The sequence below is a fragment of the Centroberyx gerrardi genome, chromosome 6, assembly GCF_048128805.1.
Source record: "Centroberyx gerrardi isolate f3 chromosome 6, fCenGer3.hap1.cur.20231027, whole genome shotgun sequence".
In the NCBI taxonomy this organism is placed as follows: Eukaryota; Metazoa; Chordata; class Actinopteri; order Beryciformes; family Berycidae; genus Centroberyx; species Centroberyx gerrardi.
The window spans coordinates 3,251,374-3,272,786 of NC_136002.1; the positions used below are offsets into that span (position 1 = coordinate 3,251,374).

The 21,413-nt window shown below is 43.1% G+C and overlaps 2 protein-coding genes across 2 annotated transcripts; both read right to left on the bottom strand.

Moving 5' to 3' along the window:
* Positions 1 to 1,769: 1,769 nt before the first annotated feature.
* LOC139929310 (aldehyde dehydrogenase, dimeric NADP-preferring-like) lies at positions 1,770 to 9,754 on the bottom strand. The gene is made up of 10 exons (XM_071922157.2): positions 9,639 to 9,754; positions 7,488 to 7,651; positions 6,803 to 7,034; positions 6,259 to 6,344; positions 4,768 to 4,976; positions 3,390 to 3,507; positions 3,148 to 3,289; positions 2,741 to 2,907; positions 2,556 to 2,655; positions 1,770 to 2,188 (listed from the first exon to the last, which is right to left on the bottom strand). The coding sequence occupies exons 2-10, from the start codon at positions 7,641 to 7,643 to the stop codon at positions 1,875 to 1,877; spliced, it is 1,524 nt and encodes a 507-aa protein (XP_071778258.1). The 5' UTR covers positions 7,644 to 7,651; positions 9,639 to 9,754; the 3' UTR covers positions 1,770 to 1,874.
* Positions 9,755 to 10,254: 500 nt separating this feature from the next.
* Positions 10,255 to 20,423, bottom strand: LOC139929308 (aldehyde dehydrogenase family 3 member A2-like). The gene is made up of 11 exons (XM_071922155.2): positions 20,312 to 20,423; positions 18,896 to 19,062; positions 16,914 to 17,145; positions 15,620 to 15,705; positions 15,318 to 15,526; positions 14,987 to 15,104; positions 14,473 to 14,614; positions 13,956 to 14,122; positions 13,689 to 13,788; positions 12,760 to 12,998; positions 10,255 to 10,873 (listed from the first exon to the last, which is right to left on the bottom strand). The coding sequence occupies exons 2-11, from the start codon at positions 19,055 to 19,057 to the stop codon at positions 10,859 to 10,861; spliced, it is 1,470 nt and encodes a 489-aa protein (XP_071778256.1). The 5' UTR covers positions 19,058 to 19,062; positions 20,312 to 20,423; the 3' UTR covers positions 10,255 to 10,858.
* Between the last annotated feature and the right edge of the window lie 990 nt (positions 20,424 to 21,413).

Below are 21,413 nucleotides of genomic sequence, written 5' to 3' on the forward strand. Positions count from 1 at the left end.
TACTTTATCTGTTCTCGCCTTAATTCTTTCATTCACTCTCAGTGTAGCTCAATGCTGCCATCTGGCCACCGCATACAGTATGGCACCATTATACTGTAACTGTGTGGAGAACTTGGGACTCATTCACAATCGACATTATTCTGTTAATATTGTACCATGCATGTAAATTTGCATCCTTTCTCAGCATTTACTCAGATCGGAGCAGACTATTCTCTGGATCATGTTGACATTGCCTCCATAGGGCCGTTCCTGTAGATCACAGTGTTGCTTTGTAAAACAAAAACAGTGCAGCCTTTATTCAGGCAGGTATGCATCATGTAACAGGAGTGACACACAATGCCACACAAAGACATTATTCTGTACCAAAGGCATTCATGCAGAGAAATCATAATAACAACGCTGACGAGCTGCTTTTTTCTCCTCGGATGTTTTTTTTACTCTCTGTTGACTTGTCAGGACATTTGCATAAAAACACACAAACCACTAGACAGGCGAGAGAAGAGTGGGATTAGGAAATAAATACCGGCATCAGTTCTGTTACATTTGGCATGAATAATAATAATGATCATCTTTGAATTCCCTCACAAACAGTGTCCTCTTGTGGTCGTCATAGTAATAGATTCTAAAAGTAAGGCCCCTATGATTATTTTTGTTGTTTGATTTCAAATTTCATATTCCCAGTTCCCCAATTCCAAATGAAAATGTATTTATAGTTTCTTTGCCTCAGTAAATTGTACCTCTGTTATTTTATACACCCTCATAATGTTGTAATCCATATAGGGATGGGACGATATATCAAAATTCATATATCGCAATTCAAAAATGTGACGATGCGTATCATGGGGCAGAAAAATTAACGGTGATATTAGCTCCATTTTATTCTGCTGTAGTAATCACAAATGAGACAGCTTGACCATCACAGTTTCACAAGCTCTCCATAGATATTATATTATTTGCTCTTTGTAAAGACATTTTTGTTTACATTGTAGTGAGCCAATGCCATCACTAGAAAGATGTGTGGCTCAGAAATAACCATAATTCTGCACAGTCATACTGAACTTTTACTTATTACATCGTATCATGGTTGTATCGAATCGTATTGTGAGATAAACATATAGTCCCATCCCTAATCCATACTTTTTCCCATATTCATACATTTCCACTTAATGCATTCTAGTGTTGAAATTGCCAATTGCATGTTTAATACCCCAATCTGCTCTATCCTTATTTTTTTCTTTGTTTTACCCCATGTATTTTTGCTGCTGCAATTTCCCCAGGGGATCATTAAAGTTTCATCTTATTTTGTTTATTGTTATTATTATTGTTTTCAGTGTTATTCAACAGAGAAAGAAAATGAAATTAGGCGGTCAGGCTCTTTAAATGTGTTTTGCATTTGAATTAGGCCTTTACATGAACAATTAATTTACAAAAATGAACAATTAAATGAATAAATAAACAATGAAGATAAAAGGTTTTCCAGACTGTTTTTCATGTATCTGTGATCAGGGAGGAACCTCCATCGTATCAGAGGTGGACAATATCTGATGTTGATTAAAATGACAGATTGTAATATATCAAATCTCTTTATTGATTAAAGAGCAAGCAGGATACATACAGTACATGTCTTATCTACTGAATATCGTCAATAGTAATACTTTACATAGATAAGTAGACAGTGGATTCCTCAGTTCATGGTCAAACTTATGATCATACTGATTCTTACTGTAGGAATGGCTGTTAACTTCCAATAATAAAGACTAGGCTGCAGGACGGCACTCTAATATCAACACGGGATTCAAATTGGGTTCAATTGCGTTCATGAGGTGGAAATCATCTTTGGGTGGATCTCTTTACAGAGGGAAGTGGACGTGCTCCTAGTTGTAAAACCCTCGCCAGTACCAACAGGTGCAGTTGAGGCCGGCGGCGATGAGGAGAATGACCAGCAGGGCGACGAAGAGGCCGAAGGCGACGATGGAGGCGGTGACGGCCCAGACGAACGTCCTCTTGGACATGTCGATCATGGGCGACCGCAGCGCCAGCCGGACCCTGCGGGCCCGCCGGCGGTCCTGCGGCGGGTACCGGGCCAGGTTGACGCTCTCCATGCCCAGCGACCGGACCAGGCACGCCCTCTGGTGGCTGAGCTGATCGAAGGTGTGCTTGCCGTGGTAGTGGCCCATACCGCTCTGACCTGGAGACAGATGGTCAGCGACAAGTCACCGACATGTTTGAAAAACATCTTTGAACTTCAATACCCAGAAATCACCAGCAAACATGTTGTCCCCATGAATGATGCAGACCCCTCATGGCCAATCAGTCACAAATATGTCACCTTGTTTTCACCTTGGGCCAGTCAGTGACATTTAGAAAATACTGGAACATGATGGTGAGATGCATCATTCCCCCGAGTTTAGTCACAATTTGAGTCGAGGAGTCTGTGATGTCAGGCTTGACGGACGGACCAATGAACAAACAGACAGAGGCCGCCACCCCACCACGATGACATCAAACAAAAAACACACAAAAAACGTCAATAATGCATTTTGAATCAGTCATACCAACGCCACCAAACGGAAGGGAGCTGAGCGTGTAGTGCATCATGACGTCGTTGACCGTCACCCCTCCGCTTGTGGTCTCCTCCATCATCCGTTTTGCCGCCTTCGAGAGACAGGAGGAGAGTCAGAGAGAGCCAAACAGAAAAGTGAAAACATTGTCGTTTTCCTTCACGTTGCCTGCCTCTAACCTTCTTGTCGGAGCAGAAGATGTAGAGCGCCAGGGGTTTCTCTCTCTCGTTGATGAAGCGCACGGCGTCGTCCATGTCGCTCACCGTCACTATGGGCAGCAGAGGGCCGAAGATCTCCTCCTGCATCAGCCTGGAGTGGGGGGGCACGTCCTTCAGCACTGTCGGGGCTGGAGTGGGGGGGGGGGTTAAAGGTCAACACTGTTCATAAACCAGAAGCACAAACCGAGCTGTGATGTGAAGCTGACAAGGCGACTGCAGGGCCTTCACGTAAATTGATCTGTTCATTGAAGTTTCTATGAAGGTGCAGTGGGTGAAAGATGTGTTTCAAAATGTTTGAGTTATTTTTGTATTATCCGAAATGCAAATAAAAACCCCTTGAACAGCAACAAAAAACCTTCCATTCTTACCAATGTAGCGCTGTGATGCGTCGCTCTGCCCTCCCAGCACAGCGGTGTAGCCCTCCATCAGACCCATCACTCTGTTAAAGTGGCGCTGGTTGATGATTCGGCCGTAGTCTGGTGAGCATTTGGGATCAGCGCCGTAGAATTCCTGGAATTGATCAAAGGGTTTCCATAAAGCCCTACACTTTACAGTTTTAAATGAAGATAGTAAGCTGTTACTCAGGTCCTGTGACTCTATGGGATTGTACCAGTAGAGTTTGTCGGATGCCCTCCACCACTCGGCCCTGGATGCAGGGTTCACACAGGATGTAGTCTGGAGCGATGCATGTCTGACCACAGTTCACAAACTTTCCCCATGTGATACGACTGCAGACAAACAAGTATGGGTCATAAAATGCAGCGTCTGAGTTAATCACTTTAATTTACTTAAACATTGCAGTTTAGCTGAAGTCATGCATATGTCATTTTTCTAAAGGAAAGCTAAAGCTAAGTAATATTAAATGATATGCAGCTAAGTCTGGCAGTTTTGTGTGAGACATTTGTAAAATTGACATGAAATATGATACAAAAATAATAATAACCTACTGTTTTAAACTACCGAAGACTACTTTCACTGTTTCCATAGGAAGTGAAGGTGGTTTGCGATGGGTGACTGTGTACAGCTAAAAATTACTTGAGCAGTAGATGAATATGTAGTTGCACACCTGAAATAGTTCCAAAAATAAACCTGGCTACATTAGCTATATTGAGTTAATAATTAATTGTAAAATGTATGAATGTACAGCTCAAATAATAAAAAAAACACTAACAACTTTTTAATACTACAAAGTCAGTCTTCTTACTATTATCTATCACTTCTTACCGTCCTACTGTCACTCAGCATAGTGTATGCTAAAGTGTTAGCATGAAGCCTGCTATCACTCAACATAGTGTACGCTAAAGTGTTAACATGAAGCCTACTATCACTCAACAAAGTGTACGCTAAAGTGTTAGCATGGAGCTACTATCACTCAACATAGTGTACGCTAAAGTGTTAGCATGGAGCTACTATCACTCAACATAGTGTACGCTAAAGTGTTAGCATAGAGCTACTATCACTCAACATAGTGTACGCTAAAGTGTTAGCATGGAGCTACTATCACTCAACATAGTGTACGCTAAAGTGTTAACATGAAGCCTACTATCACTCAACAAAGTGTACGCTAAAGTGTTAGCATGGAGCTACTATCACTCAACATAGTGTACGCTAAAGTGTTAGCATGGAGCTACTATCACTCAACATAGTGTACGCTAAAGTGTTAGCATAGAGCTACTATCACTCAACATAGTGTACGCTAAAGTGTTAGCATGGCGCACCAGAGTCAATGATTTACCACAGACACATGGATGATTTTGGTGTCTATATTCTCATCACTTAACAGCTAAGATGTTCAACAGGACAATCTACCAAAAACTTGGTGTATTCCTTAAGCATATCAGGGACTTTTTGATACATTTGTTGCAACTCAAAAATGGCACCTGCAAAGATTACACAGTACTTTGAACATAAACTATGATGCCAATGCACAATGTACACACAGTGCTACCATGTCTTGTCATGACATATGATTATGAGTGGTGTATTACCGGCAGGCTACTCTGAGGTCACAGTTCTTGTCGATGTAGCAGGGGCTCTTCCCTCCCAGCTCCAGGGTAACGGGGGTGAGGTGGCGAGCTGCAGCCTCCATCACCAGTCTGCCCACTGTGCTGCTCCCTGTGTAGAAGACGTGGTCGAACCTGTGCTTCAACAGCTCCTGGGTCTCTGACACGCCGCCTGTTACCACTGGGTACAGGTCCTGAAAACAAATAACATGAAAAGGATAGTTTGTGGGTGGCAGGGTGTCTCAGTGTCTTCGTTTAAAGGCATGACTAGGGGCCTTAAAGAGCTGCTAACCCTAAAAGAATTGCATTAGTCTGGGTGTCAGTGGAGAGTTTTCGTGTCCCATGATGGTCTAAAAGCTGTTTCAGAGGCTTTTCCACCCTGACTAGCATAAAACTCTGGAGGAAACATTGGATACTTGAAATTTTTGACATGAAAATGGTCAGATTTAATGATACTGAATAACAAAATAGTGGCTATCGATGACTTCAGTCTAAAAATACTAAGATTGCATTAGACTTAAAAACCTATATTGATCAAACCTTAGAGTCCTCCCACAGTCCAAAGACATGCAAGTCAGGTGGATTGGAGACTCTAGATTGTCCATAGTTATGAATGTGAGTGTGTGCCTATCTGTGTTAGCCATGTGATGAACTGGTGACCAGTCCAGGATGTCTGTCTGCCTTCTGCCCCAGTGCATGCTGGGATAGACTCAAGGCCCTTGTGACCCTGAATAGGAATGAGCAGGTAAAGGATCCAAGCTTCTGTCAAGGATGCATACGGTTTTAATTGCATTTTGGGAATCACAGTAGCTACCACTTTTGTTGTATTGTCATTTCCTCAAACATAATCCGTAAAAAGTCAGTCTATATGTCATAACTTGTAAAGTTTGGTGTCACTGAGCAAGTCCAAGTTGGGTGCTGTTTGGGTGCTACTTTCTATTGTTTGTCAGTTTCCAAGTTTACCAGGACTACCTGAATGTGTCATGAAACTAACACTGGTATTTTTCACTGATGCCGACATTGTAGGCAATTGTAACTATTTCGTACCTACTTTTTTCGACATGACTTGGCCCAACTTATTGTTTCTGTAGGACTAATGAAAGTGTCAGACTACTACTACTGCCTCACAAAACATTAGAAAAAGTGGGTGTGACAAGCAATTTCAAGGTACTGCTTCCAGTAAAACCCAAATGTAGCTGTTAAATCCACATTCCTACATTTGTGGCTGTCATCTACATTACAAACAAAAAAAATTGTACCCATTTTTGTTTCTTTGTTCTTTAAAATGAATACATTATTTTGTTTATGATACTGTAATACGGCATATAAAGTTTGCTACTTAAAAATAACTGTGCACTGTGTGGGTCCAGGGCTTTCAGAGGCTACGGGCCACACTTGGGACAAAACAATGGCTGACGCTACAACCACGCTGCAGCATAATGATACTTCATCAACAATAGCAGCTGGTGTTCAGACCTTGTCCAGATAGCGAGGCAGCAGCGCCCGGAGGAGGAGGGACGAGTACTCGCTGAGCTCTGACGGCTTCACCACAGCTGCGTTGCCTGCAGAGAGAGAGAACGAAGGTACATGTGAACAGGATGAGATCACCGAGTGACGAACACAAGGCGAGCAGGAGGCCGGGAGCGCAGAGCTCGGGGAGGCTTGCCGACTGGACCGAGTTCATCCTGGGAGAATTCTCGCATCATTTTTCTCAAGCCAGTGCTGCAGAAGAGAAGAGGCAAAAACCATAGGGTTTGACTGATATGGGTATCTGAAGGCCGAATTTGACTGCTTCCATGGCAAAATATTACAAGTATTGACACGGAATTGTATTCTTGTCAGGAGGGAAAAGGCCTCTGAAACAGCATTTAGACCATCATAGGACATTAAAACTCTCCATTTAAACCCAGACTAATTCAGTTTTTTTAGGGTTAGCAGCCCCCCCCCTGGAGGTATACTTGACTAAAGCACCAGTTAGGAAGGTAATGAGGAATTGGAGACAGAGAGGAAGACTCCCTACCAGCAGCAATAGCCCCGACCAGGGGACCCAGAGTCACGGCCCAGGGGTAGTTCCAGGCCCCTATGATGAGCACCACTCCTAGGGGCTCCGGCTGGACGTACACCTCGTCCGATATGGTGAGGACGTTCCTCTCCACCGACCGAGGAGCCGCCCACTCTGCCAGTTTCTCCACCGCCAGGTTGATCTCATTCTCCAGGCCAATCAGCTCCAAGAGTGGTGTGTCATACTGGCTCTGTAGGAAAGCCCAGCAACACTTTAGACAGTGTCAATTGCTTTATCATTCACACAAGGCAAATGTCTGTTCTCCTTTTTCTAAACAAGCAGTCTCAGTGAGATCAAACCTCGTTTTCAAGAGAGACCTGAGAACCAAAAACAGTCAGCAACATACATGGACATAATTCTAAAAAAGCAATTACAAACATTATAGAAAATGTGAGATATTATATATATGACTGTCGAGTGACTTCCTGGTTACTCAACTTTTGGGACAAATAAAGTATTGATGTCATTCTGATGTGATACATCCAGTGTAAGAGGAATACATCCAGGTGAGATTTATTTTATTCATGTATCTTTCTGATGGACTATTTTCTGTATTTATGATGTCTATTGGATTGATGTATAATAGCAATTTAGTCATGTATACAGTGTACATATTTGTAAGTTTTCTGGTGGCTCCACTCACTCTGTTGATGTCCTGTTTGAGGGCGGTGGCGATTTCAGTCTGTCTCTCTGTGATCATAGTCAGCAGGGCTTTGAGCTGCTGCAGTCTGAACTCCAGAGGCCGAGTCCTGCCGCTGAGGAAGGCCTCCCTGGCCCGGTGCAGTACCTGCCTCTCCATACAGACGCCTGTGTGACAACAGGTACATGTATGACACAAGGGGAGGCGGTGTACAAGCATATTTGTAACACTTTAAGGCCGAGCCGGCATCAATTTGACAGTTGTTTTGAATTTTAGCAGTGACATATCTTTCAAAATGTGCTTCAATAGCTTTTCCCAGACTCACTTTCTGTATTGTTAGATTGTTAGATTTTATAAATCAACAAAAAATAATTTATATTTACTCCCAATTGACCTTATTCACACAGTGGCCATTTTGAACGGGGTGGGAAACTACCTGGAAGATTGGCAATATAAAACTAACTTTACTTCAACATATAGGGTTAAGTGAGGTCAGATAGACCGAACAGTTATCAAATTAACTAGCTATCCCAGGAACAGCTCCTGGAATTTAGCAGGGTAGTTAGTTAGCTTAGTTAGTAAGCTAGCTAGCTACCTACGCTAGACTTGGTCAAATATATTAAAATGTGAACCTATATCCCTCCTGATTCTTGAGATTCCAATTTTTAATATGCTTTTCAATTGGTAGGCTTATCTGTGAAATGCTAAATGTTTGTATGATGTGCATCTTGGTACACAACTTATAGCCTTCTCTCTCTCTTCCAGGTAGTTTCCCACCCGTGTTTTCAAAATGGCCGCTGTCTGAATAGGCATGAATTGGCCTTTCCAGTGTTAAGACTTTTTGAATAAAATGAAACTTCTGTTCACCTTCTTTACTTGAAATGCAAGTATAGACATATAGTGTGGAAGTGTTTCTCCTCCATGTATGTGTCAGTAAGAATTGTATTGTGTGCTAAAGCCCTACTTTTAAAGTTCTGGGGAATGAAAGTAATTTTTGTATAGCCTATCCATGTATGAAAGTAGGATGATGGGCTATAAGCAGCTTTTTTAGACTAAAAAGGTCAAGCCAGCATCAACTGACTGCTGTTATGAATTTTTGAATTGAAATATCTCCGCTTTCAAAATGGCCCTCTATAACTTTTCCTAGAATCCCATTCTGTACAAGCCAGTGTTGTTGGATTTTTAAAATCAAGGAAGAAGTAGTTATAAGCAGTATTAGAATATTGAAGCCTATTTACCCTTGTCAACTGGTGGCTTGTTGGCCTTCTCTTAGACCCCCAAAATAGACATTTTCAATACAAAATGGACAGACCTCACCTTTAATTGAATTCAAAATGTGTGGGAGACCTTTCAAATGTTTGATTCAAGACTTTCTCCTTCATGCACACGTCACTAAGAATTGTCTCATGTGCTAAAGTGTTACTTTTACAGTTATTGGGAATTATTTTTTTCGCTGAATGATGCTATCAGTCCCAGCATCTGATATCATTTACAACCAAACTTCTCAACCTGCTGGGACTAAAAATAATAATTGACTAATGGGGACAAAGTGGAGCAATGACTGATCACTGACAAGATATTATTAGGCCTATATATTTCTATTATTATGATTTCACTGTGTCTGACATGTTCTTTAATGCTCTACTGCTCTTATTTCCTTTTATGTCTTCATTTTGGTGTTGATGTCCCATCCTCTCCTCTGATGTGAATTTGTTTTTTGTTTTTTAGATATGGCTTCAAACAGATGGCAACTCTGGCAATTTTTACTTTGCTCTCCATTATAAAAACCCCCAGATCAAAATTTGGAATAATTTAGGTTAAGGTATGGAAAGTAGGCTACCACACCTTGTCCATGTCCACTTGACTTGATGTTATCCTTACTGAGCTGAAATAGATGCTTCTTTGCTTTAGAAAACAAAGTATCCATATTAAGTGATGGAAAAGCAGCCACAACTACTGATATTTAATATACTACTAATTTTATATATAAGCTAAAAAATTTGAGATTTATAATTTTGTTCTGAATGAATGGCTGGGAAATTAGTACATTAGGTTTTGTCAACAGTATATGTAGGCTGTTCATTGTCCTCACTTGCGGTACTTCAGCATAATGTGTGTTATTTAGAAAACGAATATCAACAGAATTCAACTTACCGAAGTTGGAGAAAGCTCAGTTCAAATCCACATCCAGTATATTCTCTGTGAAATGTGACTTTTAATTCCCTCTTCACTGATTTGAAAGCGGTTCAGAGGTCCCAACAGGACAGGACTGACTGGCTGACTGACCGACTGACTGACTGGAGGCTCATGGTACAGTGTTTGTTATCAGTCAGGCAGCTCTGGGATCAGTTTACTGGGAGAAACCAGCTCACTGTAACCAGACTGGAGGTTCATTCACAATTCAGTCACAGCCTCCCACCCACAACACACACACACACATAATCCCCCCACACCCCTAAATAGAAGGCTTTTATTGGCCAGTGCCACATTTCACTTAATTGTTTCAGCAGTTGTTTGGGCATAACATGTAGCTCACTGCTTGTTTCTTTTACAGCCTTTTCTTTAGCTAATTTTTTACCAAGGACGCCAATCATGGAGGTCAATGTATCTTAATAAGACAAGTAAATCCCTATCAGTCATATTGAGCCAAGTCATAAAATATACTAACCTTGAAACCTTGTTAATAATATATCAGGTGAAAAGTTATTTCCAAAAGTCAGGAGCAACATAATAAAATATGATCAACTGCTTTTCTCATTTTTTAATTGCAAAGAGAAATCAATAACTGGACCACAAGTACTGTTATTACAAATCAAGTTGTGAAATATTAAAACTGTAACAGATTCAGAGTCAGAATGATTCTGCCAAAAATGTCTCTCTACAAAAACATTGTGCAACAGGGAAAATTGTATCATCTTTTTGGGAGCACATCACTTTCAGTCTTCCACACTTAAATACAGTTAAGTCAGTAATATAAAGAGGAGGCACCTAAGCTGCATTATAACTCCTTCACTGCCATCACTCCTTACTCAGTTTCATTAGCAGTGCAGTGATGAAATGTTTCATATTTTCTGCATTTACCATGTTAAGTAATATCACATATCATAGAAATTATCCTTCCATAATCGTTACATAAACGATTATGGTAAAAAAAAATCCTGTATTCTCATACAGTGTAACAGCTGAAATGTTTGGGACATATTTTTAAAACGTGAAATAATAAAAATCAACATTCAACATATGATTCATGATTTTCATCCATAGCTACATGACATGATCTACACATCTAAACCATAGGAGTGCTATATTGCATAATGTTGAGTCGGTGCAGCAGTCCCAGTATCACCAAGGCCACCAGTTTCCGCTCCTCAGCCTCACTGCGAGAAACGCTGAAAGAAACACGAGGCACAAAATGGAGGACAAAAAGTTAAACCGCGACCGCCGCTTTCTGCCCTGCACCACAACTGTTTGAATTGCAGAGATAACAGATACTTTAACTGTTCGCACGAGGACAACAGTGTGGATGTCAACAAAGGTGCAGGGGTTGACCAAAACAAAAGGGGCCATTTAGCAGAGGGGAGCGAGGCATGCTGGGTAATTAAAGGGGGGACAGATGAGGGAGCGTTATATGGTTAGATTTCCCGGACAACACCACACATTGTCTGAGAGGAACAAAGCCATTCTTGTGTCAGAGTACAAGCCTGGGGGATTGTGGGAGTGTGGAGGGGGGACACTCATATCTGTCTGTCTTGGGAAAAATGTACTTTTCACTATTTAAAAGGCTGTAAACAATCATCACACAAATATCCCACTGTTCAAAAACAAGTGTCTCTCTTCAAAACTAATACATGAGTTTTGGACGGTAACATAAAACATAGATAAGCTACAACTACTCTCGGATCAGTGATGCATTCATGCTTCCTTCAAGGTGAATATGATGCCATCACTCATCTCACATAAGAAGTGATTAAGGCTGAATAGATACTTCATTCAAAATGGGCCTTGTGTGAGACAATGGGGAAACCGGGTATGTAAATCACTACCAAAAAAAATCAGTGCTTGGTGTAACAATGTCTTGTTTTGTAACACCTGCAAAAGCTGAAAAGTGGTGAAAACTGCTGTAACTCAAGGACCAACAGTGACATCTAATGGGAGACTTGTACGGTTCATGTGCCATCGAAGCACAAGGAACAGTCTGCAGGCTTCCATTCCAACCAAACACTACAGCAGCTCATTTCGGGGCGGGGGGGAAGGGGGGGGGTAGAGTTTGGTTGCTGCTGCTGTAGAGTTTGGTTGGGACGAAAACCTCGATGGCACTTAAGGCCCTGACACACCAAACCGACGTCAAAGAACCAGCGGCGATGAAGGCCGACTGTTGCGTCGCCTCACGTCGCCTGCGTCTGGTCCAAAAAGTTGCACTTGAACACACCGCAAAGACTACAGCCGACGGCCAACTAGCACGTACGTTCTGCGCCTGCGTGAGGGGAAATAACTCTCCATACCATATGTCTGATAAGAAGTTGCAAATGGCACTGGCGTTGTCAGCCCTTGGTCTTTTGGTTGTGGAAGAAGAAAGGAAGAGGCGGAGGCGAAAAATAAGGAGAAACCGCACTAAATGGGTGAAATCATGAATACTCCAGCGACAGGCTCAAGGGGCTTTCCCGAACCTGTGTCGAGAGCTGGAGATAAATGAAACCTCTGATTTTAAAAATTTCGCTCGGCTCTTTCCTGTTCAGTTCCACATGTTGAAGGAATTTATCAGTCCAATCATCCAGAGGCAAAACACGAACTACCAATCAGAGTGATCTCTCTCACCGACGGGTTCCGCCGCCGATTCAACATGCTCAATCGGCCGAAAAGCCGCCGACAGGGTCCGACAGGGTCCGACTAGTGCCGACGGTGCGGGACACACCGCAAAAACTAGGGACACCGACGCTTACCGACGGCCCGACATTGGCCGACGGCCGACCGTCGGGCTGGTGTGTCAGGGCCTTAACCCTTGAGAACCAATAGGAAATGACTGTGCTCTGTGGTTACATTTACCTTCAACTCTGGTGACCTGGGTTCAATTCAGTTCAATGTTTTTCAAGTTTTTCTAATTTAACCATGACCAAAGCCTTTCCCTAACTTTAACCAAACTGTTTTCAGTTGACTAACCTTAACCAAAGTTTTAGTTGCCTAAACCTAACTTTATCCCTAACCTTAACCAAAGGTGTTTTCATCGAGAGGTTAGACTTTCCGATGGAGGCGTCACAGATGCCCCGAGTTATTTTACCTGCGCAACAAATGCAGCCAAGACGGCCAACACGGCCAGCATCGCCACACTGCCCAGCCTGCCCAGGTTGACCCGTCTGAGGATGAAGAATCGAGCCCAGCCCAGCTTGCTGGCGGTGTGGGGGGGGTAGCGCATGCTGTTGACCCCCTCCATGTTCAGCTTCTTGATCAGGCAGCTGCGCAGGTGGCTGAGCCGGTCGAAGCTGTGGCGGCCGTGGTAGCAGCCCGTACCGCTGTTCCCTGAGTACAGAGGGGGATAGTCAGTCACGGCTGGAGGCACACTACAAACGTCGTTAAACAACAATACTACGAAGCTACTGTAATGTTATAAAATCATTGAGCTGGGGCGCCCCGGTGGATCACCGTGTAGAGCGCGTACCATAAGGCTCAGTCCTTCCCGCAGCGACCCGGGTTCGAATCTGGCCCGCGGTCATTTGCTGCATGTCCTTCCCTCTCTCTCCCATACCTTCCTGTCTATCTCTCAATAAAGCATAAAATGCCTAAAAAAAAGCATTGAGCTATATGTTTATACCTCATGTAAAATTTCATGGCTTTTCCATGAGTTTCCATAACTAAGTCAGAGTGCTTCCATGGCCTAAAATTGTTCTTCCCTCCTGGTTTGTTCATGTTTTTCTAAAGCTGAAAACCAACATCTAAGTTTGGCTGAAAACATCTAACATCTAATGCAATAAATGTGTGAAACAAGTTGGACATTCTGGTATATTCATGTAAAGTGACCCTAAAATTCCCTGATATTCCCTGACTTCCCTTGAGAATTACTCAAATTCCCTGACATACCCTGTGTGGGATAAACCTCTCCAAACTCCAGGACATTCCAGAAATTCCATGAGCAGTGGGAAACCCTGATTTTCCTGCAAATACAAGGTGTAGGTGGGTTTACCCTCCACTAAATCCCTGCTATACACTCACCAACTCCTCCAAAGGGCAGGGTGTTGACGGTAAAGTGGACCAGGCAGTCATTAGCCAGCAGACCTCCACTGGACGTCTCGGCTATCACCCTTCTGATCAGCTAGTGGTGGGACAGGAAGAGTCAGTGTGGCATGCAAGTACATTAGATAATGCAACGTGGGCAGAATTGTATCTATGGAAGCTTTACAGTAGCGTCACAAATCTCCCAGCAACCAGGTCTGAAAAAAGAGAGATACCTGAAAAAGAGGTGGTTGTGCTGTGGTTTACCTTGTTGTCAGGGGAGAAGACGTAGATGACCAGCGGTTTCTCTCTCTCGTTAATGAACTGGATGGCCTCGTCCACGCCGCTCACTGCGATGATGGGCAGCACCGGCCCAAAGATCTCCTCCTGCATCACCTTCGACTCGGCCGTCACATCCTTCAACACGGTGGGCGCTGGCAGGAGACAGGAAGAGGAAGGTAAATCACACAAAGTATATATGTGCTGACACTGTTCTGTATACGCTAGCCGAGTGTTCGCTCTCCTGGCAAGTAATGTCATATTTGTAAGTGTTTTCTGTCACTGTCATGGATACAGACACCTGTAATCTTTTAGCAACACCTTAGATTGAGACTGCAAAGGGTGTGGAGGAGGAATATGTTGCATGCAAATAAAATCACGACATTGTGCGCTGCGGTTACACATCATCATCTTAACATGGCATGAAAGTGATTCCTCTACAGGAGAGGTACATAAAGCTTGCACATTAAGATTACTTAACCAATGGCTCAAACACAACACATACCTATATAGCACTGGGATTCATCGCTGTCTCCGCCAACGACTACTGTGCTCCCCTCCATGAGAGCCATGACCCTCTTAAAGTGGCGCTGGTTGATAATTCGTCCATAGTCCTCGAAGCTCTTTGGATTATCTGTGTAAAATTCCTATAATGTCGTGGAAAAAGATATATGATATTCAGATTACTTGCACTTAGGAGCCGAATCTCTGAATTCAAGACCAGTCTGAGAACTTTTGACTGCCATGGAGTCCCCAAATTTTGTCATTGATTTAGTATTTAATTGTACTGTACATGGGGGGGGGGGGGGGGGGGATAGAATAGTCATCCTTAAACTTAAACATTCTCTAATTAGGATCATTTCTAGCAAATTAAATTATAGTGAAATTGAATTACTCCTTATTTGCCTGGAATCCCCTCAAATAAACCTTCGGATTCCTTGGACTCCACTTTGAGAGTCACTGATATAAAGAGAGCATGATGTTGTGTTCAAATCGCGTTCATTTAATTGCAAACTGACCTTGATGCTTTTGCTGATCTCCTCCACCACTTGGCTCTGGATGCAGGGTTCACACAGGATGTAGTCTGGAGCGATGCATGTCTGACCACAGTTGACAAATTTCCCCCATGTGATACGACTGCAGACAAGCAAGTATGGGTCATAAAATCAAAATAATTCGAATTAATCACTTTAATAAACTTTGGGCATGGAAAAAATGGCAAAAGCCTTGCATCTTAAACCGCAAGTTTAGAGACCAGATCCCATTCACTTCAATTGAATGGAGAACACTAACAGTGCTAGTGCCTCCGGTATGTACAGTGTATGTATAGTGTTTTATAGTAAAACTCACCGACACGCGACAGCGAGGTCACAGTTCTTGTCGATGTAGCAGGGGCTCTTCCCTCCCAGCTCCAGGGTAACGGGGGTGAGGTGGCGAGCTGCAGCCTCCATCACCAGTCTGCCCACTGTGCTGCTCCCTGTGTAGAAGACGTGGTCGAACCTGTGCTTCAACAGCTCCTGGGTCTCTGACACGCCGCCTGTTACCACCGGGTACAGGTCCTAGGGAGGGTAGGTGCCGTTATTAAAACTAACCATGGATTCCACACAGAATGTACATGAGGGTGAACGCAAAGTTTAGGGCAGAAGCCTCACCTTGTCTAGATAGAGAGGGAGAAGTTCCTCCATGGCCTTGGCTGAGTGAGGGCTGACCTCAGACGGCTTTATTACCGCTGCATTACCTGAAAGATGAAAGAAAAGAGCCACAGATCAGACCATGGAGTGATTCCACAGTGGCTTATTACTGTATAACTCCACTGCAAATGCACTGGAAATATCACAATGTGACGTCACATCATCTTTGTTTGGCCAGTTATCTGCGGGAATAAGAAATATACCCCACTAAACAACAATATGGACCCATAAATGTGTTTAGGGTGGATGTTCCCTTTAAATAAGCAGAGAGGGAGTTTTCTCAAAGGAGTTTCTAAAGTATTTTTCAAAAGAAAAAGGTAACACATCCCAGATAAGACGAAAGAGTACTGACATTATAGCGAAATTAAACATTGCGAACACCTTCTGGCTCCACTAACTTAATCAAAGCATAGAAAATCACTTCAAGTCAGAATCCACGTAACCTGAACACATACAAGTGCGATAATTGAATCCACACAGAACAAACTATGAAGTGAGCTGGGCGTAATTCACAGCAGCTCTGAACAGCAGTGCCTATCACAGCAGCCTCATGTTACAGCGGATCATCAGCCAGGACAGGTACTCTCCACGCTCTATAATTAATACATATCGGCAATGTTATTAAGTATACAGTATATATATACACTAAGTAGTCTCTCATTTTATTTTCATTGGTGGGATGTGCTACCTTTTTCTGAGTGACTCCTATGGATTTTACACTTGTATCCACTGTTGGAGAACACCAATTATCTGTCCCCTATTGCAGTGATTCTCAACCTTTTTCATATCAAGGACCCCTGATTTAGTCCACATTAGGGCCACGGACCCTCATTTGATGAGATTTTGTTTTTCTGACCCAAATCTGAGAATATTTTTATTAGTTAGATATGATTTTGTCCAGAATTCCATGACTATCTGTATTGCAGGTAGAGAGATAACAGTGAAACTACAATAAAAACAGTCATTCTTCTACATTCTCTAATTGTGTTAACTTCTTGTAAATGAAATAATGTTGAAGTTTAACAATTCATTAATTTGCTGGGGACCCTCTGGAACCCCCTAAAGGAACCCTGGTGGTCCCCAGACCCCACATTGAGAACCACCGCCCTATTGCATTTACAATATTGCCAGGAATTCCTCACAGAGTCATTACACTGCAGTAGTCCATGTGTAATATGTAGTAATTTTGTCATTTTGAACCACAACCCAATAACACCGGTACACCTATCTACCAATATACTGGACTATTAGGTACCAGCAGCAATAGCCCCAACCAGGGGCTGCAGGGTGACGGCCCAGGGGTAGTTCCAGGCCCCTATGATGAGCACCACTCCCAGGGGCTCCGGCTGGACGTACACCTCGTCCGATATGGTGAGGAGGTTCTTCTCCACCGGCCGAGGGGCCGCCCACTCTGCCAGTTTCTCCACAGCCAGGTTGATCTCATTCTCCAGGCCCAGAGTCTCAAACAGCTCCGTCCCGTGTTCACTCTGAAAACACAAGGCATGACAAGACCTGACACCTATCCCAAGGTAAAGGTGGTATGAGGAAGACGACGTTTCCCATAAAAACTCTTGCTTGTTGCTACCTGCCCCCCACCCTGTTTGTTTTGAAGAGCAAGAAGGACAAGAGCAAATAACAGCCTGTAATAACAGCTAATATGCATTCTGATCAGGTAAGCTAACGTTGAAACTATGCAGTTATAATAGTGGAACTGGAATAAAATTGTAAAAACGTTTCCTGTTTTGTGCCCTGAAGCAATCCAGCAGATTTCCTTCCAGATCCAACCCAGTGACAAATAATGTAATGTGTCGACTTCACACTTGGCGGGTGTATTGCTGGGGACCCAAGGACGTGCAGTGTCGGATTTGGTGCAATTTGGACACGCGACACGTTCAATATTAATAAACTTTGACTAATCAAGCGAACAGCACTCTGTGCAGCAGCGGGGCGAATGGGCACTGCACTAGTCATCATCATCATCATACTATGAAGCGAGGAATCTCTGTCTGTGAGTGAGTGAGTGTGTGTGTGTGTGTGTATGTGTGTGTGTATCCTTCGCATATCTCGAGAACCGTTCGTCCGATCTACTTCACACTTGGCGGGTGTATTGCTGGGGACGTGCAGTGTCGGATTTGGTGCAATTTGGACACGCGACACGTTCAATATTAATAAACTTTGACTAAACAAGCGAACAGCGAGCCGCTCAGCTCTGTGTCTGAGTGCAGTGGGGTGGGGGCTTCAGGGCTCTGACTGGCTGAGCGGGACAAAGGCACGCCCCGCTCAGTTAAACTGCCCGAGAGAGAAGAACGAGCACACACAGGAGAAAAAAACAGAGGCGGAGGCAGTACAACTAGCCAATAGGAGCGCAGACACGTTTGACTGGCAGCAGAATCAACCAATGGAAGGCCGTAAACTGCTTCTACGGTTCAAGCGCAGTTTAGTCTCGCTGGTGAAGTTTCTGTCTAGAATCTCGAGAACCGTTCGTCCGATCGACTTCACACTTGGCGGGTGTATTGCTGGGGACCCAAGGACGTGCAGTGTCGGATTTGGTGCAATTTGGACACGCAACACGTTCAATATTACTAAACTTTGAATAAACAAGCAGACAGCGCTCTGTGCAGCAGCGGGGCTCAAGCGGTACGGGCACACACGGTTCTCGAGAAAGCTGCACTACGGGCACGCACGGTTCTCGAGAAAGCTGCACTACGGGCACGCACGGTTCTCGAGAAAGCTGCACTACGGGCACGCACGGTTCTCGAGAAAGCTGCACTACAGGCACGAGAGGTACCGACACGAGCGGTACGGGCACGCACGGTTCTCGAGAAAGCTGCAAGCAGCAATCGGCCCGTTCCGGACAGGCACGTTTTGAACAGGCACTGCACTAGTACTATAAAGCAAGGAATCTCTGTCTGTGTGTCCGTCGGGAATCTCTGTCTGTTTGTCTGTGTGTCCGTCGCATATCTCAAGAACCGTTCGTCCAATCGACTTCACACTTGGCGGGTGTATTGCTGGGGACCCAAGGAAGTGCAGTGTCGGATTTGGTGCAATTTGGACACGCGACACGTTCAATATTAATAAACTTTGAATAAACAAGCGAACAGCGCTCTGTGCAGCAGCGGGGCTCAAAGCAAGCGACTGATAGCCTACACCCATTTTGAACGGGCACTGCACTAGTTCCATAAATTCCAGAACCAGCGGGAATTCTGTACAGTTGCGTGTCTTATGACTATAACCCACCTTGTGCAGGTCCTTTTTGACGGCATCTGCAATGTCCTTGCGTCTCTCTGAGACAAAGCGGTGCAGGCTCTTCAGCTGGTGGATCCTGTATTCCAGAGGTTTGGTTTTTCCCGTCTGGAAGGACTTCCTCGCCCGCTGCACCACCAACTGCTCTCGAGACATCTTGGCTAGAAAGATATGAATAAGTGAGGGCCTACTCTATGAAGGCCTAGTGTCGATCATTAGCTGTAACTTTCTAGCTGGTTTGGGATTTCAAGTAAATTACAGACCCTGAGGTCATGTTAAAGTCGAATGCAAATCAGACTCTGAGGAAGGGAGGGGCCTCCACAACTATTTCATGTCAAAATAGATACACACTCAGCCAAGGACATCCATTTGATTAAGTTTCGTTGTTTACTTGTTGTTTAAAACTTAGTGCAGAAGTACATACAGTCACCTTCGTCTACACTGTAGAAGGGGAAATAACAGTGGACAGAGGGAAACCTATGATCAAATTGTCTTTCTACATCATCTCAAATACACACTGAAAGTACAAAAGACAAAATAAATGTCAATGACATAAATACATAAAGAGTTAAATACTGTGCAGTCATTGTCAGTCTGGCGGGACTCATACGTACTGCCTGGTTAATGTCTACCGTTAGGTAGGTGTTACTGATATGTGGTATTCTCTCTTGATATGGAGAGAACGTTACGCCAGGCTCCATTCAGAAATCTGTTTCCTTGCTTATCGACAAAAGTAGCATACTTGGTGGCACAAAAGACCTTTTAAGAACTGCTACAGTCTTCCGGTAAATCAGGTTTATAGATAAACACAAAGCAACAATTTATGTAATTTTTTTAGAATTGTGTCACACTGTACGCTACCGCCCTCCACGGTGTTTTGGTCTTGGTGGAGGATTATCGTGTGAATAAGAGGCGAATCAATTCGAAAAGTCGAAAATGTATCAAAATAAGTGCTGCTTGGTGTACAAGGACTTGTAAATGGCCGTATAGTGTGTTCTTTCAGGTATGACATGCCATTCGTTTGCCAATAAACAAGCTAGCTTTTTTAATGGCGTGAGTTTGGCCATTCAGGAGTTAAAGGGAACCTTTCAGGGCTAACGTTAGGAAGGTTACTGTGGCTGAGAACACAGCCTACACCGCCATGGACCAGCCTTTTAGATCCAAGGAAACAAAGAAACGTAACCCTATTTGTGATACAAACAGCAACCTGAGCTGCCAAATAAGCGACTAATAGCCGAGCCACTCTTATGAAGAAAACATTCATGAAAGTCCATCTTAGCTTAGCTTGGTTGCTAACGGCAGTGATGGCATTGCAAAGCTTTGCAAACTGTCAAACCTAATATACTGACGTAAAGTATGTAACTTAATATATAATAAACTGATAATGTAATTTAAGTTGTTTATGATTACCTTATAGAGTCAGCCGCCCGCTTTAATCAATTTTAACCGTCATGCAAAGTTGTAACGATGTAATAACGTTACTTCACTATTCAATATGTATGGTTTTGTTACATCCCCCCGCCCCACGACGGAAGCAACAAGGTGATTGGTCTGTTGATGTGTCAATCTAGTAAAACACCAATCAGCTACAGAGCTCACTCAGCTGTGAGCAACAACAACAGTCGGCCTATGGAATTTGATAATTTGTGCAGTTACTCAATATCTTCAGATCTGACCATTGTCACGCCAAAATGTGTCAAATGCTGAATTGTATTCCTTGCAGCCTGGAAATCAGTTTTCAGTTGTGTCCTGACTCATTAACAAAGAAGAGAGAGAGAGAAAGAATGTCTTTGTGTCTGGCTGCTTCAAGCTATAATTATCCATGGCAGTAATCAATCTAATTGGTCAAAGACGAGTTCCCACCGTGTTGATAATTCTCATAGCGGTCTTTACTAGGATTATGGTTACCATGGTAATGTGTCTAGGTACATTATCGCAGTACAGCGCGCCCTCTAGGGGGTTATGGCTTTTATATCAATGCTGTCACAAAATGTTATTAACTCCAGTTTTGGTGAACTTTTTATTCAATTTGAAGGTTCCCTTAATCCACTGGATTAAACTAGAATCAATTGAGTGGTAAAATAATGAAGTTACCTAGTAAAAGCCCATTTACACCACCGTCAGACAGAGTTTTTGGTAAATTTTAAATAAATGTGCGTATATATTATCAGCCAATAGTTGATTTTATCAAGCATTTATTTCTCTACATTTCAACACATGCTTCTTGATGACTAAAATTATCATCTTCTACCTTTAATACTGATGATAAAGTTGCATAAGACTGATGATAAAGTTGCATAAGGTGTTTTAAAGGAGTATTTGATCAAAAGTCAACATTCAACATATGTGTAATGAATCAGAAAGGAAGATTGTGAGGCACTAAATCTGTTTTGTCCCAGTTCTCAAGAATCAATGAAATCCCTCCAGAACCAAGCTTTAAAGGATAAAAAAAAAGACAACAGGGCAACATCTTGCACGTTTTCTTTTTAATAACAAAGACTGCATTGGAGTT

What these genes read in the sequence shown, in the direction of transcription:
- LOC139929310 (XM_071922157.2), bottom strand. Translation starts at nt 7,643, where the DNA reads ATGGAGAGGCAGGTACTGCACCGGGCCAGGGAGGCCTTCCTCAGCGGC. An exon ending in GCATCCGACAAACTCTACTG is followed by an intron (nt 3,290 to 3,389) that starts GTACAATCCCAT and finishes GATCAATTCCAG; the next exon opens with GAATTCTACGGCGCTGATCC. An exon ending in CGCATCACAGCGCTACATTG is followed by an intron (nt 2,908 to 3,147) that starts GTAAGAATGGAA and finishes CCCCCACTCCAG; the next exon opens with CCCCGACAGTGCTGAAGGAC.
- LOC139929308 (XM_071922155.2), bottom strand. Translation starts at nt 19,057, where the DNA reads ATGTCTCGAGAGCAGTTGGTGGTGCAGCGGGCGAGGAAGTCCTTCCAG. An exon ending in TCAAAAAGGACCTGCACAAG is followed by an intron (nt 17,146 to 18,895) that starts GTGGGTTATAGT and finishes TTGTGTTTTCAG; the next exon opens with AGTGAACACGGGACGGAGCT. An exon ending in AGATCAGCAAAAGCATCAAG is followed by an intron (nt 14,615 to 14,986) that starts GTCAGTTTGCAA and finishes ACGACATTATAG; the next exon opens with GAATTTTACACAGATAATCC.